The sequence below is a fragment of the Trachypithecus francoisi genome, unplaced genomic scaffold (assembly GCF_009764315.1).
Source record: "Trachypithecus francoisi isolate TF-2019V2 unplaced genomic scaffold, Tfra_2.0 Lachesis_group11, whole genome shotgun sequence".
NCBI classification, from domain to species: domain Eukaryota; kingdom Metazoa; phylum Chordata; class Mammalia; order Primates; family Cercopithecidae; genus Trachypithecus; species Trachypithecus francoisi.
In genome coordinates this window covers 13549835-13567050 of record NW_022681456.1, presented here as the reverse complement: position 1 = coordinate 13567050, position 17216 = coordinate 13549835, and the positions used below count along the sequence as shown (strand labels likewise).

General features: G+C 42.4%; 1 protein-coding gene across 5 annotated transcripts in view; it reads left to right on the top strand.

Annotated features, from left to right (window-relative positions):
* The window catches only part of CCDC60 (coiled-coil domain containing 60), a 206499-nt gene that overhangs the window by 86639 nt on the left and 102644 nt on the right, over positions 1-17216 (top strand). For all 5 annotated transcript variants that reach the window (XM_033220422.1, XM_033220421.1, XM_033220424.1 and 2 more), the window contains one exon: positions 3235-3314. In XM_033220422.1, coding sequence (XP_033076313.1) covers positions 3235-3314 — 80 coding nt within the window. The remainder of the gene's footprint in view (positions 1-3234; positions 3315-17216) is intronic.

Sequence of the window (17216 nt, the reverse complement as noted above, 5' to 3'; positions counted from 1 at the left end):
CTCCTAAGAGAAGGACGCATTTCAGATAGAATTCTGTGGCTGCAGGTAACAGAAAACCTAATTTAAGCTGTTATAAATAATAAAGGAAATGTTCGTGGAAAGTCAAGATTCCAATGAAGCTTAATCATTTCAACAAGGCACCATGGGATGAGTTTTTCTCTGACTCTCTTCTCTGCCTTTCCTCCACATCATCTTTGCCCAAGGCTGGCTACCCTCAGGGACACAAAATGGCTGTGAGCAACTCCCCAGGGGCTATCTGCTTCCCATTTCTAGTCAGTGAGGAAAGAGAACATCTCTGCCTGTGCTTCCCAGAAGCCCCTAGAAAATGCTTGCATCTCATTTGCCCAAACTGGGTCACATGACCATCTGTAAACCAACAGGTTGACAAGGGATGGTTTGTGCTGTTTGGTTTCAGTCATTCAGGGCCTCCCCTGCTGCTGGTACCATGAGCATCTCCCAAGATGCAAGTGCTGAGTGAAGGAAAGGCAAAGGGCCTAACCAGGGAACTAACTGGTATCAACAAGAAGAGTGAACAGATGTTGGATGTGTGAGACAAATGAATGTTCATTATGCAAAAGCTTGGGAAAGTACTCCTGGAGTTCCTTACATGCCTCGTTAGAGGGTGGTCTCTCCACCCGCTTCACCCACCCCTCAAGATGAACACAGATAGGTCTACCATCAATTTCCAGCCAAGGGTTGAGGCCACCTGGTATACTGAGATGAGCAAGATATAGTACCTGTAATTCATTACTAATATTAACCAAAGAGACAAAGGTTGTAAATGATTTCATTGTTTCCTATCCAGTTGACCTGATTCAAGGCTATTCAGATGTTTTGTTTTGTGTTGCATCCTTTATACTTTCCTTTTTCCTTTTTTTTTTTTTTTTTTTTTTGTGACTGGGTCTTGCTCCGTCACCCAGGCTGGACTGCAGTGGCGCTATCTCCAGTCATAGCAACCTTGACCTCCTGGGCTCAAGCAATCCTCCTACCTCAGCTTCCTGAGCAGCTGGGATTACAGGCATGCACCACCACATGCTTAGCTAATTTTTTGTATTTTTTGTAGAGACAGGGTTTTGTCATGTTGCCTAGTCTGGTCTTGAATTCATGAGTTCAAGCCATCCTCCCGCCTCAGCCTCCCAAAATCCTAGGATTACAGGCATAATCCACCATGCCTGGCCCCACTTTCTCAAGTGGGCAAGTAATAGCTACAGTTACAAATATTCTGTGGAATTGCCATAGACTCTTCACCCTTCATCTGTGCTGCCTTACATGGGAACATGTATTGGCCAACCCAGGAGAAAAATGGAATCAAGCAGGCCAGAAACAGTTCCTTCCTCCACTTCATCTCCCACTCTGTCTCCCACCCAACTCTTCCACAAACGTCATTCAACTTTGAAACAACTATGCTTCTCAACTTTCACTTTACACTTCAAAGCCCCAGAGCAGTAGGCACCGTAGCCCAATTTCACTGATGGTGGCTGCAGAGAAAACACTTTGCCTCCTCCCACACATAGATATTGGGATTTCTGTTAGTGAGCAGCCAACCTGTTCTTACCCTGCCTTCAAAAAACACTCTCAGTACGGTACTACCAACTAGTCTTTGTCAAATTTCACTTTGCCATTTACTTTTTAAATCTTTTCTCTTTCATTATGTAATTAATTAATACTTATTGCAAAGTTATAGGAAATGCACATCAGCTAAGAAAAAGAAATAAGACCTGCCATAATCTCACCCCCAGAGAAAATCACTGCATTTTGGAGCTATGTCATTTCATATCTCGATATGTGTATATCCACATAGATCATTTTTCAAAAACCAAAATAGAATCGTGCTATAAATATTACTTTGTAACATCTCTTTTGACTCAAATAAATCAAACATCTTTATATACCAATAAACATACTTACATTATGTTGCCATTATACTTAATTACTGCATCGTATTCCATTGTGTAGATGCACCATAATTATTTAACCTGTCTTCTATTGTGAGATGTAAAGTTGTTTTCCAATAGTTTGCTATTACAAGCAGCATGCTGGTGAACAGTTTTGTTGATGAACCTCTACGCCCATGAAAAGATATTTCCTTAGGATTCTTGACAGCAGAATTGTTGGATCTAAGGACATGCTCATTTCTAAAGCATCTGGTATGCATTGATGAATAGCCCTTCTGAAATGCCAGCACAAAGTATTTACCAACTTTATCTGAGAACACCCATTTTCCCATAATTTCCTAGTATTTTTTTTATGTAAAAAAAATCCTAAGGTGCAGGAAAATTTCAAGACAAGATAATCCAGGTAATATTCTGATTATTGTTTCTCCAAACTGCAGGTTGAGAAAAATGACTTTTTTACTAAAATATAATTTGCCAAGTATGATGGCTTGAACCTGTAATCCTAGTCTTACTTGGGAGACTAAAGCAAGAGGATCACTTGGGCCAAGGAGCTCGAGGCTGCAGTGAGCTGCACTCTAGCCTCAGTGACAGTGTGATCCTGTCTCTAAAAAAATAAAATAATAATAATAGTATAATATAGTTAATTTATCTCTCTTCTTTATATTGAGCATGTATCAACTTCTGAGTAATGTGAGGTTTCCCCTGGGTATAGTCAAGGCAAATTAATAGGGAGAAAGAAAAACTCGTGAGCAATTATCTGGATAATTCATTCATAAACCTCTGCTATGGGGGCAGGAAGAGAGGGGGAGTACATTTGCATCTTTACGTTGACAAGATTCAGCTCTCCAAATCAGATGCACCACCACCAATAATAATTAATTTTAATGCCTAATTGTTTGCTTTAAAGTGTAATGCTAATAGTAGTAGCTTCCATTTATCTAATGCTTGCTATCAGTGAGGAATTTAGCAATTAATTTAATCCTCAAAACACAGTAGGAGTTATTTCCCCATTCTACTGAAGAAATTGAAGCCCAAATTCTTCAGAGAGGTTGAGTAATTTGTTCAAGGTCACACAGCTGGTCACCAGACAGAACCAGGGTCAGAGCTCAGGTCCACCTGTCTCCAAAGCCCTTACCATGTCCACTTTGTCACACAGCAGCCCCCTCTTTGGTGTCAAAGTAGACTCTGTGCTGCCCAGGACCCGTTAAACCTAGCCATACATCTCCGATAAACCCATGAGCCTCCTGCGCCTGTCTCCCTTTGGAACCATTGTACTAACATCCATTTGGAATCGTTGTACTAACACTCCTTTTACTTTCACCCCTTGTCTTCTTATCAGGTCCGAGACAAGCCAATGAAGAGCATCAAGTATATGGACAAGGAAATAATAAACCTCAAAAAGGACCTTATACGAAGCCGGTGAGTGAGCCCAGCAGGGAATGATCCATAGACAACCCAACAGGCATGAGCAGGCTATGGGGTGTTGCCTACAAGTCCTTGCCCAGTCCCAGCATCCCCCAATCCTGAACACTGAGCAGAAGACTTACAGGAGGGTAACCCTGGGAGGAGCAGAGGGCAGGATCACTTTGTCGGTTGGACTTCCCAGGGAGTACCCATGCCATGCCAGCCTCCAGTCGCCTGCCTAGAATTCCCTCTGCTTTTCTTCCTGGACCTGAATCCAACTCAAGAAAGTTCCCCAAGCTCCAGAAAACCTTCCCTTTTAACTCCAGACCTACATGATGATACCATGAAGTCAGAGTCATTCTCAAATTCTGGTCCTGCTACCTGCTGGCAGCGATGCTGGGGGAGTTCTTTGAACTCTCTGGGCCTCTCTTTCCCTATCTGTAAAATGAGAATAATAGGAGGTTGTTAGAAGAACCAAGGGAAATCGGCCGGGCGCGGTGGCTCAAGCCTGTAATCCCAGCACTTTGGGAGGCCGAGACGGGCGGATCACGAGGTCAGGAGATCGAGACCATCTGGCTAACACGGTGAAACCCGTCTCTACTAAAAAAATACAAAAAAAAAACTAGCCGGGCGAGGTGGCGGGCGCCTGTAGTCCCAGCTACTCGGGAGGCTGAGGCAGGAGAATGGCGTGAACCCGGGAGGCGGAGCTTGTAGTGAGCTGAGATCCGGCCACTGCACTCCAGCCTGGGCGACAGAGCGAGACTCCGTCTCAAAAAAAAAAAAAAAAAAAAAAAAAAAAAAAAAAAAAAAAAGAAGAACCAAGGGAAATAAAGCAGATAAAGTGCCCCTCATATGGCCTTGAATACAAGGCTATTCCTATCTTTCCTCACTCCCCATTCCTTCCCTCCCTGATGATTGAGGCCCAGGACCATGTTTTGATCATCTCTGTGTGGTGAGATGGAAGTTTTCTTTCCTTTCCCTTAACGCTTTCCTGAGACCTGGAACATCCCAAGATAGGGTACTAAAATGAAACTTTTGGCAAAGCAACTAAAGACAGAGTAAGAGATGAAGACTCTTTTAGCACAAAACACATAAGACGTATGCTGAGAGTGGTAATCTAGGCAGTGGAGAAGTTCTGTTTATTTTAGACATCTCCCACTCTGAGCCAGACGCAGTAAGAGGCAGAGTGAGATACCCTCTCCCTTCACCTCCATCTTCTGAAAGCCACCCTTCTTCACCGCTACCGGAATCTCCACCCTGCCCCACCCAGCAGCACACCTTGACGGAACTGATGACTGAGCCCGAGGACTCCTGGAAGGTGGGAGAAGGGAAAGGAGTTAAAGGGCCCAGGGGAGAGGTGAAGAGAGGGTCCCAGAGGGCCATCTTCCCACTGACTGCAGGGAGTGGCTGTGTCGGCTATCTGAGGCTCTCTAGACACTGTCCAGTGAAACATAATTTGAGTCTTGTGTGTAATTTTAAGCTTCTGAGTAGCCACACTAGAAAAAGTAAATAGAAACAGGTGAAAATCATTCTAATAATACTGTTAACTCAATACCTCCAAAATAGTATCATTTGACATGTAATCAGTATTAAAATGTATTGAGGAGATGCTTTTCATTATGTTTTCTAACACATGATGAAAAGTGATGAAGGGATTAAAAATAATGAATGATGAAAAATCTGGGATGCATTTCATACTTAGAACACATGTCAATTTGGACCAGTCACATTTCAAGTACCCAATAATCGTTATGGACTAAATTGTGCCCCTGCCCGCCACGACACACACACACACACACACACACACACACACACACAAATTAATATGTTGAAGCCCTAAGCCCCAATGTAAATTTTTTGGAGACACGACCATTAAAGAAACAAGTAAGGCTAAAGAAAGTCAAAGGGTGGGACCTTAATCCAATGTGATTGATGTCCTTGTGAAAGAGGAAGTGACATCAGGTATGAGCACACAGAGAAAAGGTCACATGAGGACACAGCAGGAAGACAGCCATCTGCAAGCCTAGGAGGAAGGCCTCAGGAGAAACCAACCCTGCTGGCACCTGCACCTTCAGTTTCCAGCCTCTAGAACTGTGAGAAAATAAATGTCTGTTGTTTAAGCTGTTCAGGGTGTGGTATTCTGTGAGGGTGGCTCCAACAGACTAATACATAAGAGTCAATGCTGGGATGTTCCTGCAGAGAATGATCCAGCTCAAAGAGACCAGTAGGGCCTAGTCTCAGATTCCCTTGCAGAGCTCTGAAGGCAGTATTTGAACTTGGATCTCCAAATTTAGGGCTTAGAGCCACAAGGATCCTCTGTTAGTTTCAGACCTACTGGCCTCTGTGTAGGGGATTCACCTTACCTGAATTTGTAATTGCCCAGTGAGTTCACCTTGCCTGCTGCCTAGACAGAGTTGATTTATCAAGACAGGGGAATTGCAATAGAGAAAGAGTAATTCACACAGAGCCAGCTGTGTGGGAAACCAAAGTTTTATTATTACTCAAATCAGTCTCCCTGAGCATTCGGGGGTCAGAGTTTTTAAGGATAATCTGGAGGATGGGGGAAGGCCAGTGAGTCGGGAGTGCTGATTGGTTGGGTCAGAGATGAAATCATAGGGAATTGAAGCTATCCTCTTGTGCTAAGTCAGTTCCTGGGTGGGGACCACAAGATTAGATGGGCCAGTTTATCCATCTGGGTGGTACCAGCTGATCCATCAAGTACAGGGTCTGCAAAATATCTCAAGCACTGATCTTAGGGGCAGTTGAGGGAAGGTCAGAATCTTGTAGCCTCCAGCTGCATGACTCCTAAACCATAATTTCTAGTCTTGTGGCTAATTTGTCAGTCCTGCAAAGGCAATCTAGTCCCCAGGCAAAAAGGGAGTTTGTTTTGAGACACGGCTGTTATCGTCTTTTTTGAGATGGAGTCTCGCTCTGTCACCCAGGCTGGAGTGCAATGGCACAATCTTGGCTCACTGCAACCTCTGCCTCCCAGATTCATGCCATTCTCCTGCCTCAGCCTCCTGAGTAGCTGGGACTACAGGTGCCTGCCACCATGCCCCGCTAATTTTTTTGTATTTTTAGTAGAGACGGGGTTTCACCGTGTTAGCCAGAATGGTCTCTATCTCCTGACCTCATGATCTGCCCGCCTCGGCCTCCCAAAGTGCTGGGATTACAGGCGTGAGCCACCATGCCCGGCCCTTTGTTTTTAAACGATAAACTAAGTTCCTCCATAGTTCAGCTTATGCCCAGGAATGAACAAGGACAGGTTGGAGGTTAGAAGCAAGATGGAGTTGGTTAAGTCAGATGTCTTTCATTGTCTGTTACAATTTTGCAATGACAGTTTCATCTACAGTGCTTGAACCCAAGTTAGAGGACTTTTGAGACTGATGCCTTGGGAAACTTGGAGCCCCAGGGACTAGTGACACATAGGATCAAGAATCCAAGAGCCATCTGAGTAGGGACAGCAGGGGTAGCAGGCAGCTGAGAAAGAAGATGGCACGGTGGGGGATGAGCCTCCCAAAAGGGAATTGCACTCTGTTCCACAGCTTTGCCCGGAGGATGTTCCAGGCTTCACAAGGAATAGTGCAGCGGGGACATTGGATCAGAAGACAGATTCCAAATACAGAATTTCATGGGCACCAATCAGTCATAACAGACTCTGGCCATACCCAACCATTATGACCATGTTAGTTCTTACTAGCTGAATATTATCAGCCACCAGGTAGATGAAGCCAACCAAGAGCCGCAGCTGCAAAGATATATCAGAATATCTAGAGCCTGAGGAATGATGGTCTCCACAAGAACCTGTACACTGTAGACAAATGGCTGTTGATGAGATAGATGCCAGTAGATGCCTTGACCTAGACTCAACTCAGTCTAAGAAGGGCGACAAAGTAGTGGTGTGCCAGCTTGTAACTAGAGCCCAATGCTAAATTTTCAGTGGAAAATTATTGAACCAATTATTAAACACAGCTATTGTTAAAGATTAATTATATAAATGTATATCTATAATTGCAAACCAGTTGTTAAACACAGCTATTATTACAAATTAATGATATGAATTTACAATTAAATACAATTAAATACATTCTATTAAAGCACAAGTAATAAATACTTAGAACTCATCCCTTCCCAATTGTTTTATACAGTTTGCTAATAGCTATGCTCTAGAGGCTATCAATGGTTGTAGTATCTATGTGGTGGAAATAGTATATAAGGAGTGCTACCACCAATCTCTTCCCAGCTCTGTGTTCACTGATGTCACCACTTTGGCAGGTCGAAAGCAACTGGTGGGAATATTTGCACCATGGTGACAATATTTGCACTGTGGAAATCAGCAAGCACTACAAATCAGGGCTCACTTCCCCCGACAGAGAGCCAATTGTGAAACATTCACCAGCACACCACTGGTACTTGCCCCATGAACGACAAAGGTTCCAACTCCCACTAACCCAGTAGAATAGAGGGGATTAATTTTTTGTTGTTGTTGAGATGGAGTCTCACTCTGTCACCCAGGCTGGAGCGCAGTGGCTGGATCTCAGCTCACTGCAAGCTCCGCCTCCCGGGTTTACGCCATTCTCCTGCCTCAGCCTCCCAAGTAGCTAGGACTACAGGCGCCCGCCACCTCGCCCGACTAGTTTTTTGTATTTTTTCAGTAGAGACAGGGTTTCACTGTGTTAGCCAGGATGGTCTCGATCTCCTGACCTCGTGATCCGCCCGTCTCAGCCTCCCAAAGTGCTGGGATTACAGGCTTGAGCCACCGCGCCCGGCCGGGATTAATTATTAATAAAAGGTGATACAGGCAACAGTTGTTCTGCCACTCTTCAGTTGGCCAGCTGAGTCTGTCACTCCCAACAGACGCATTAAACATTAAAGCTGAGATTTAACACTCTCCTTGGACACGCTTAGCCTGTCCCACTGCTCGACACAAAGGAGAATGGGGAAAAGGCCACACAGAAAAGCCACAAGCAAGCAAGAAAGAAACGACAATGAGACGTTCCATCTGGCCACACTTCTGGATCCCACCAACATTAAGGAAGGAATCAGGATTCCCCTTCAGAAGGAAACACCATGTTTTCAAAGTGAAGTCATCTCTCCAAGTGGTGCAAACTCCCTGACCCCATATCCCAGTATTAAATGAGGCAAATTGTTAACAAAGATGATGTTGACTTTTCCATCCATTGTTTCTTAACTTTGTTTCCCCTCCTGTTAGAGACTAGCCCACCTTAAGCCAAGCTACTTTACTGTCTCCTGGATTTTTATTTAATATTTTAGCCCTCTTGTAATTCAATGGCACTATCCCTGGTTTCATGGCCAATTTAACCTGATGCTAAAAAGAATACGATTCTAACTGCTTTCCTCCTCGCCTGTTCCATCAGATGTTCAGTGGCACTAAGCAGCACCCTATGCACAAACTTGCCGAATTTCTCGCGGAAGTTGACAATCAAGGTCTTCTTTGTATGTGCCCAGTTCTTGGTGGACTCTTGAAGCGTGATGACATACCTTCCTGCAAAGGTGCCAGCACTTTTCATTGTGAACGTTTTAAGGAAAATAAACATCTCTGCAATGAAAACAACTGAAATGTTGAACATGAAGCCATGATTAACTCTTGGCAAAATTTAGTTAGGTCCAGGCAATTGCATATAAACAGTGATGAATTATCCACTCTCCCCTACCCCCAGCAGGGTCCAGGTGATGCATGTGTTTGCAAGGTCTGAGACTGCTTTCCAGCTGTGTTTGGTAGACAGCTGAAGCAAAGTAATCAGAAATAACAAAGGTGGAATTTGGGGCAGAGAAAGAAGCTATTCTTTTTTTTTTTTTAATTGGGTTAGGCACTTCTTTTTGGTACCTCTTTAGCCCTCTGCACTCATTCATTTTTTTCAACAAATATTTATTGAGTATGAGGTATCACCAGGTGTACACCAGGCATTTCTGTATATATCGGAGATGAACAAAACAGATAAGACTCTTGTCTTTGATGAATAAGAGATGATGACTTGCATTATAATGAGGTAAAAATGACAATCAAATTAACACGTAAATAAGCAGAATTTGAAGGTGGGGATCTAAAACCAGGTGATGTATAAATAGTGGTGATGAAGAAGCTGATGCTTTAGCTACAGCTGTCAGAGAAGAGTTATTTATAAAGGTAACCCTGGGCCCAATACCTGAATGGTGAGAATGAACCACCCCAATAAAGACATAGCACGGTGAAAGGTGGTGTATTTCAGAGAACAACAAATGAATGGGTACCAAAGTCAGAACAAGCTGAAAATGCTGGAAGAACTGAGGTGAGCTGGGTGGCCAGAGCAGAGTGAGAGAGGATAAGAGAGACAAGAGATAAAATTGAAGAGCTGGTTAAGGGCTGGCCCACACACTGCCTTGTAGGCTGCAATGAAAAGTGTGGGTTTTAGTGTAAGTGCCACAAGAACCACAGGAGCATTCTGAGCAAGCAATGGATATAATCTGATTTTTAAAAGAGTATCCCATCCACTGCATAGAGGCTATGGTGAAAGATGACAATGGCTTCAATCAGGGAAACAGCAGTGAACTGGGGAGAAGTGGATGGATTCAGGATTCCTTTGGAGGTAGAGCCACAAGACTGGCTAACGGATTAGATGTGGGAGCCTAAGGAAAAGGCTGCACTGTGCATCCACATTCTACAGTGACCTGTTTCCATCTCTCATGCTAGCATGTGAGAGATCTCACAGTATGCACCATGTCATGTCCACTGTCATGGTCCCAAGAAAGTGTTTATTGATGGGATGAATTAATTATCTTGCCCATCTCTAGAATTTATCAGTTAAAATAAGGAGGAAGGCTTATTAACTTAGTAGGGAAAGTGAATAAGTAAAGTGGCTTATAAATTAATTTGTGGGTAAATCAAGAGATAAGATAGCTAGCTCATTGCTTTAGGCCTTCCAGGTGAGTCTGATAACTTCTCCCTTTTCCACTGCCATTCAAACAGGAGTGTCCACTTTGACTTATTGATGACTGGTCTATGGCTGGAAGGAAGAGGTAGTAATGTTGCCCTACAAAAGAATTAACCTGTCCTGCAAATCCCAGGGTCTAGCTCAGTGCTTGGCATAGAGTGGGCACTAAATAAATATTCTGAAGTTTGTATTTACATAGCATCTTATAATCTTCCCCGAGGCAGGCAGGAAAAGTCTTGTTGATTAATTTCTCAAATGAGAAAACTAAGACTCAGAGCTAAGTTCAGAGATCTACTCAAAGTCATTGTATCGGTCAGCTATTGCTGCATAACAAACTACCCCCAAAACTCAGTAACTTAAAACAATGAGCATTTATTAGTGATTGTGAGGCTATGGTTCCACTGGGAGGTTCTCCAGCCTCAGATGGGTTCCCTTGTGCACCTGTAATTAGCTGAGGGTCAGGGAGGTGGTTTTGCTGATCTTGGCTGGATTCTCTCATATGTTTGGAGGTCAACTGGCTCTAGGTAGGCCTAGGATAATCTTGGGCAGAACAACATGGTATCTTGCTCTCAAGTAGGTCAGCCAGGACTTGTGGTCCTAAGAAAGAATGAAAGTATGTGAGACCTCTTGAGCTTTAAGTTAGGAACTGGCAAAACATCACTTTTGCCATATTCTTGTGGCCAAAGCAAGTCACAAATCCAGAGCAAGTTAAAAGTGGAAAAATAGATTCTACTTCTCAATGGAAACAGCTGCAAAGTCACACTACAAATGGTGGAGATTTGGGGCCATTTTTTCAGACTGCCACAATCATACAGCTAATTCTGCACTGGCTTTGGAGACATGAGCTAACATCATTAGATAATCTGTACAAATCAGAGTCTCACTCTTCGGAATGTAAAGTGGAAAACATGTCATTTAAGCAGACAGCAGTGGGCACAGAGGTTGAAACACTAAGAGAAAGGGAGGCCAGAGGGGCCATGGTGAGCTGTTTGGAGCCAGAGGTTCCAGGGAATAATGACTATAGGTGATCAGATACTTTAAACTGAGAAAAGATGGAGAAGAAGCCAACTAGGAAATTAGAGAACACAGCAAGCAAAGAGAAGCAAGCAAATCCCCTTGAGTGATGCCAATACTTTTAACTGCATTACTCAGGTCCCTGAAGCTATCTTCTATAGAAAATCTCCAGTTCTTCTCTCTGTGAATTTCTGATCTTGGATTTCCATGAGACCTTTCATATCCCTTATGACCCCAATAAGTACTCTTAAAATAATCACCTCTCCAGTAGGCTAGTTTGCCAACCAAAGAGCCCAATAAAAATGATTTCCTTATTCATAAAGTGCAGAGAAATCAAGAGGACATGTGGCACTTTTATCATCCCACCAGCCCTATTTCTTGGGCTTCTTTTTGCATTAATGGTGTTTCATAGTGTTAACGATGGTCACTTCAAGATATGGTTTGTGTCTTGGCTGGCAGGTAGGGCGAGCTTCTCCTTTTTTAGAAATAAGAAGGGATAAAACTAATAATTGCATTGAAACAATGCAAGTTTTATGACAGTTATGTGGCACACGTATCCCTACTTCTCTCTTCTGTGCCCAGGGCAGACATCACTAATGGATCACAACACTCTTTTATTCGAACCCAGATTTTCTAAAAACCTTCTCAGCCTAGCATTCCAGGCAGCTACCACCATGGAGTAGAATGGTTACATGGGATGTAATTTGTTTGTCATCTCTAAATTAGAAATCTCAAAAGGAAACTTTGAGATGTATGTGTATATATATATATATATATATATATATATATATATCTTATTAACTCAAATTGAGGGTTGGGGTATGAGGGACCAGCAGGAGGAACAGACCTCACCCAAATCCCTTTATAAATGAGGCTCCTTTAAGTGAATTTAAGTAGTTGGAAAAATTATTGTTGATCTCAGGCATTTACTGACTGCTCTCAGTCGCTTCTGCATCTCATCATTCAACACTCAGGATCCCCACACCCATAGCCAGTAACCCAGAACTTCGTTTAGAAGTTCAACCCTTGTTCTTCCCACCGTTCCCTCCCCCAGTCTTGAGACCTTGCCTCAAAGGCTCGGGATTGTTTAAGATCATGGATATATATGTTGTTCAATACCTTGAATGCAGGCATAGTTAAGGTTTCTGAAATGTATCTTGTGAATCACTCAAAGAAGACCTTAGTCCCCCTGAGTCACATCTCCCTCATACCCTGCAGACAGCAAGTGGCCATTAACGAGTCACTAGTTTGTCCCATAAGGACAAACACTTGACCTCATGTTCTTGGCCCAGAACTGGTCAACACAACTGCACAGCCCACGGGTACGCAGTTGGAGGGACCTGTCTCAAGTTAACTGCGGTTTTATCATCTTGGATGTGACCCAGAGGCCCTACCCATTTTTCTCTGTTTCTGGTATCTTTATGTATCTTTGACACCTGTAGTTATCCATAGTTTTAGGGTGAGGTTTTTTTTTCTCTGCTTTTCTTACGCTATTCTCTCCTAAGGGTAAATAGCTTTTTTTTCCCCTTTCCTTGTGTCAAAGTCTGCCATGGAAGACCCCAATAAAAGAGAATGCTAGAGGACCATGTTTTCAAATTTAACCATCAAAAATACTGTGAACTTCTGAAGCTTTTGTTACACAGGGCTTTGCACAAAACTTTGTATTCCAAAATTCTTTTCCAGATGGCAAGCAATGTGCTCAGTTTTATAGCAAGGCTTTGCAGGCTCACAGAGCATAGTCAGAAGTCTTCTGGCATTGGAGTCAGCTGTGGGTTCAAATCCTAACTCTACCAGTTATTAGCTGGGTGGCTGTACACAAATGAATTCACTTCTCTAGACCTCAGTTACTTTATCTATGGTATGGGAGAGAGAGATCACGAGATCTATTCCACACTGCTCTTGGGACTTTTGAGAACAATATGGATGAGGAATATATGACTAGACCAATAAAAGGAAGTCACTGTCTTTTTATGCTAGCTGTCTTGAAAGTATCTGAAAATATTCATGGGTGGCAACAAAAAACATGAGCTATGCAGACAGAGAGACCCAACCAGATTCCTGTCAGCTGGGTGACCTTGGGCTGGTCATTTCACCTCTCTGAGCCTCAATTTCTCCTCTTGGGATGGGACTGTGCCTTCCTACAGGGATTTTTATGTATGAATAAGAACAGAATGAGATGATGTACATAAAAACCCCCGTTCTGCTTCCCTTTCTTAGATCCTACAATACCTGGAGAACAGAGATGAGGCCAACGAATTCAAAGCCCAGTAGCCCCACCTATCTTTAACTAACTAGAGGACATCACCCTGGCATCTTCTGCTCTCTAGGCTTCCATGGTCCTGGACCATGACAATACATGCTCCTCATCATTGAAGATGCAGGATGAGATCTTACTCTGTAGAGTACAAACACTATATACATCCCTCTTCTGGGCAAAAAAAAAAAAAAAAAGAGTTAGCTCAGTCCCTGCATTGCCCTAGGAAACTCTTAGGTACGTGGGTCTTTAGGTTAATTTATTCTGTTGATCAAACTTGTGTGTGTGTGTGCACATGCATGCACATACATGTGAGAGAGAGAGACAGAGAGAGAGAAAGACTGTTATCCAAAGTGGACTCCACACTATATGTAACTCCCCTAGACATGGAGGGGAGAAGGGGGTACCCAGATCAGAATTTAATTCATTTACATCCTTAATTTACCAATGGGAGAGTCCAGATCAGCTACAGTCAGAAAGGAAATGTCAGGAGATAAAATGCTGACAGCGAATGGCAATTATCCCTCTTCTATCATTTTCAATTTCATTGCAACAATGCTGACCTCTGTTCTCCCAAGTCATTAACAGAGAGAGCCAATTATTTAAAGAGACCAACTAGATTTTAGCTCCATAAGCAAACAGGTCATCTTGCCCAAAGTTTCCCAGTGTATACTGAGCAGGGCATCCATCCTACAAAATGCACCGTGAAGAAAAATGTTCTGTAGTCACAGAAGTTTAAGAAATGCTGTGAACTGCACCCCCATCCCAGAGATTCTTAGTGCATAGTGATATTGTCAAGCTCAGTAAAGTCCAATAGTAAAGAAACCTACTTAAATATAGGTAGTCCAGCACTTCCTAGTCATTAAGGCATGACTTCCATTTCTGGCCATATAGCCAACTAGACACCTTGGATGATTCTCCCAGTAAGGGAAACATAACTAGAGGAAAATGGATGAAGCTGGAAGCCATCATTTTCTGCAAACCAACACAGAAACAGAAAACCAAACACCACCTATTCTCACTCGTAAGTGGGAGTTGAACAATGAGAACACATGGACGCAGGCAGGGGAACATCACACACCAGGGCCTGTCAGGGGGTGGGGGCTGGGGGATGGAGAGCATTAGGACAATACCTAATGCATGCAGGACTTAAAACCTAGATGACATGATGGGTTGATATGTGCAGCAAACCACCATGGCACGTGTATACCTATGTAACAAACCTGCACATTCTGCACATGTATCCCAGAACTTAAAGTAAAATTAAAATAAAAAATAAAATCTGTATATAAAATCCATTGACACTTAGTATGTGTTGTAGGATGGGTTCCCAGGGAAACAGCGTCTGAGATGGAAGTTTGTGTGCAGGGGTTTACCGGGAAATAGTCTCAGGATCGACACCTGTGAGGGAGTGGGGATGCAGAGTGGGGCAGAAGGAGAAGGTGAACTGTGATGGAGCCACAAAGAGACCTTGGCCAATCCCAAGGGCAGCTCTAAAGCTAGGACTGCCCTTTAGAGGTGTACCACACTGAGACACAGCAATGAAAAAGCTGCCTAATTTCTCTGATCTCCAAAGTGGAGATCACAAAGTACTCTCTCTCCCAAGGCTGTAATGAGGATTAAATAAGCTAATACATGCAAAGCACTTAGAACAATGCCTGACACACGGTAAGCACTTGGTAAATGGTGGGTGCATGTATTACATCATTCATGTTCCCTGAATGGCTGCAACTATTTTACAATATGATCATGATCTCATTAATTTCTCCCTGACCCCAGCTACAGGCAGAGCTCAGCACCAGATTCAGTGTGTTCACCAGATATCCCATATTCCGAAACTTGGAGGTCCATGTTTTAGGGAGAGCTGGAGCAAACATGATATGGGGTGGGGGGAGTCAGGATGTTTATAAGCGGAAGCTGTGCAAATGCAGCTGTTCATCCAGGATTTCCATATTTAATTTTAAATCTCTTCCTGTTGGGATTGTTGAACAAGCCATTACACTAATGGATGTAACCACAGGCTGCACGGTAAAGCACCAGTTCACCACTTAGAGTGGACACTACATGCAATAAGCTCTGTAATTTTTTTGAACTTTTAATTGAAATATAATGCAGGAAAGCCCACAAATCATTCAGCATCCAGCCCAATACATTTTCCTGAAACACACCCATGTAACCCACATCAGCATCAGAAGGAATATTACCAAAGCCTCCCAGGCAACCTCCTCATATCCCCTTCCAGTCTCTAACACCCCAAAGAAAATCACTCTCCTGACTTGTAACATTTAGATTTGTTCCTCTTGTCTTGAGCTTTAAGTCAATGGAATTACTCAGTTAGCACTGTTATTATACCTGGTTTCACTCAATATTGTCTTTCTGAGATGTATCCATATTGTCTCTATTACTTGGAGTCTGTTCTCTCTCAGTGTCTGCGTAGTACATATTGCATGAGGATAGCACAATTTATCCATTCTAGTATTGATGGATATTTGGGTTGTTTCTACTTTAAAGCCATTATGAATAAAGCTGCTATGAACATTCTTATACTTCTTTTTTTTTTTTTTTTTTTTTTGCTGAACATATGTATATACTTCTTTTCAGAATATACCTAAAAGTGAAATAATTGGCTCAGAGAGTTTGCATATGCTCAGCTTTAGAAGATACTGCCAATTTCCCAAGCCCAGTTTTTTTAAAAGCTTAAAATGTACAAATAATACAATCTGGAAAAGCTAGAAAATAACGATTAATATGTATAAATAAGTAATAAAACTATCCATAATTACCCCACGCAGGAATAGCACCTATTTTGGCATCTCAACTTGCAGCAATGTTTCTATGCATTCATGGATCCACGTGTATTTTTTACAGAAAACAAAATTCTGTATAGACTACCTGCTTTTTTATTTAGCAAAAGATTATGAGCACCTTTCACGACCTCAATAAATGTACAGCTGTGTGTGACTTCATTTCTTTCAACTTTTTAGTATAAAAATGCTCAAATACCTATGAAGGCAGACAGAATAATATAACAAATGGGCCAGGTGCAGTGGCTCACGCCTGTAATCCCAGCACTTTGGGAGGCAGAGGCGGCTGGATCGCTTGAGCCCAGAAGTTCGAGACCAGCCTGGACAACATGACAAAACCACATCTCTATGAAAAAGAATAATATAACAAACTCCTATGCACCCATTGCTCAGATCAACAATCATATCATAATCAACCTGATTTCATTTATGCATTATCCTCTCTCCCATTATTTTGAAGCATTAAATCATTTTATCTGTAAATGTTTAAAACTATTTAGAGAAGATAAGGACTGTTTAAAACTATAACCACAATAACATTATTATATCTTAAAAAATTATTTAATATCCAATATCCATGTAAACATAATAATTATCTTTGCATGGATACATTCTATTTCATTGTAAGAACGTAGCAGCATTATTTATCTAACCAGTTTAAATTTTAAAGCATGCAGCTTTAAGACTCTCAATACTTAACTGAAGTTGTCTAAATTTACACATGCTTCCGTTGCTGACAACTTCATAAATGCCTGGAACAAAATAAACTTTTCCCATAAGAAATGAAAGAAAAGCCAGAAATATGGTGTAAAGAGGTTGAAAGCACTTCTGACACGACTTTTTGCTCTTCTGACTTTAGTGTAGTCATCAGCAGCAAATAAGCAGTTTATGGAAAGCAAAATGAAAAGAGACA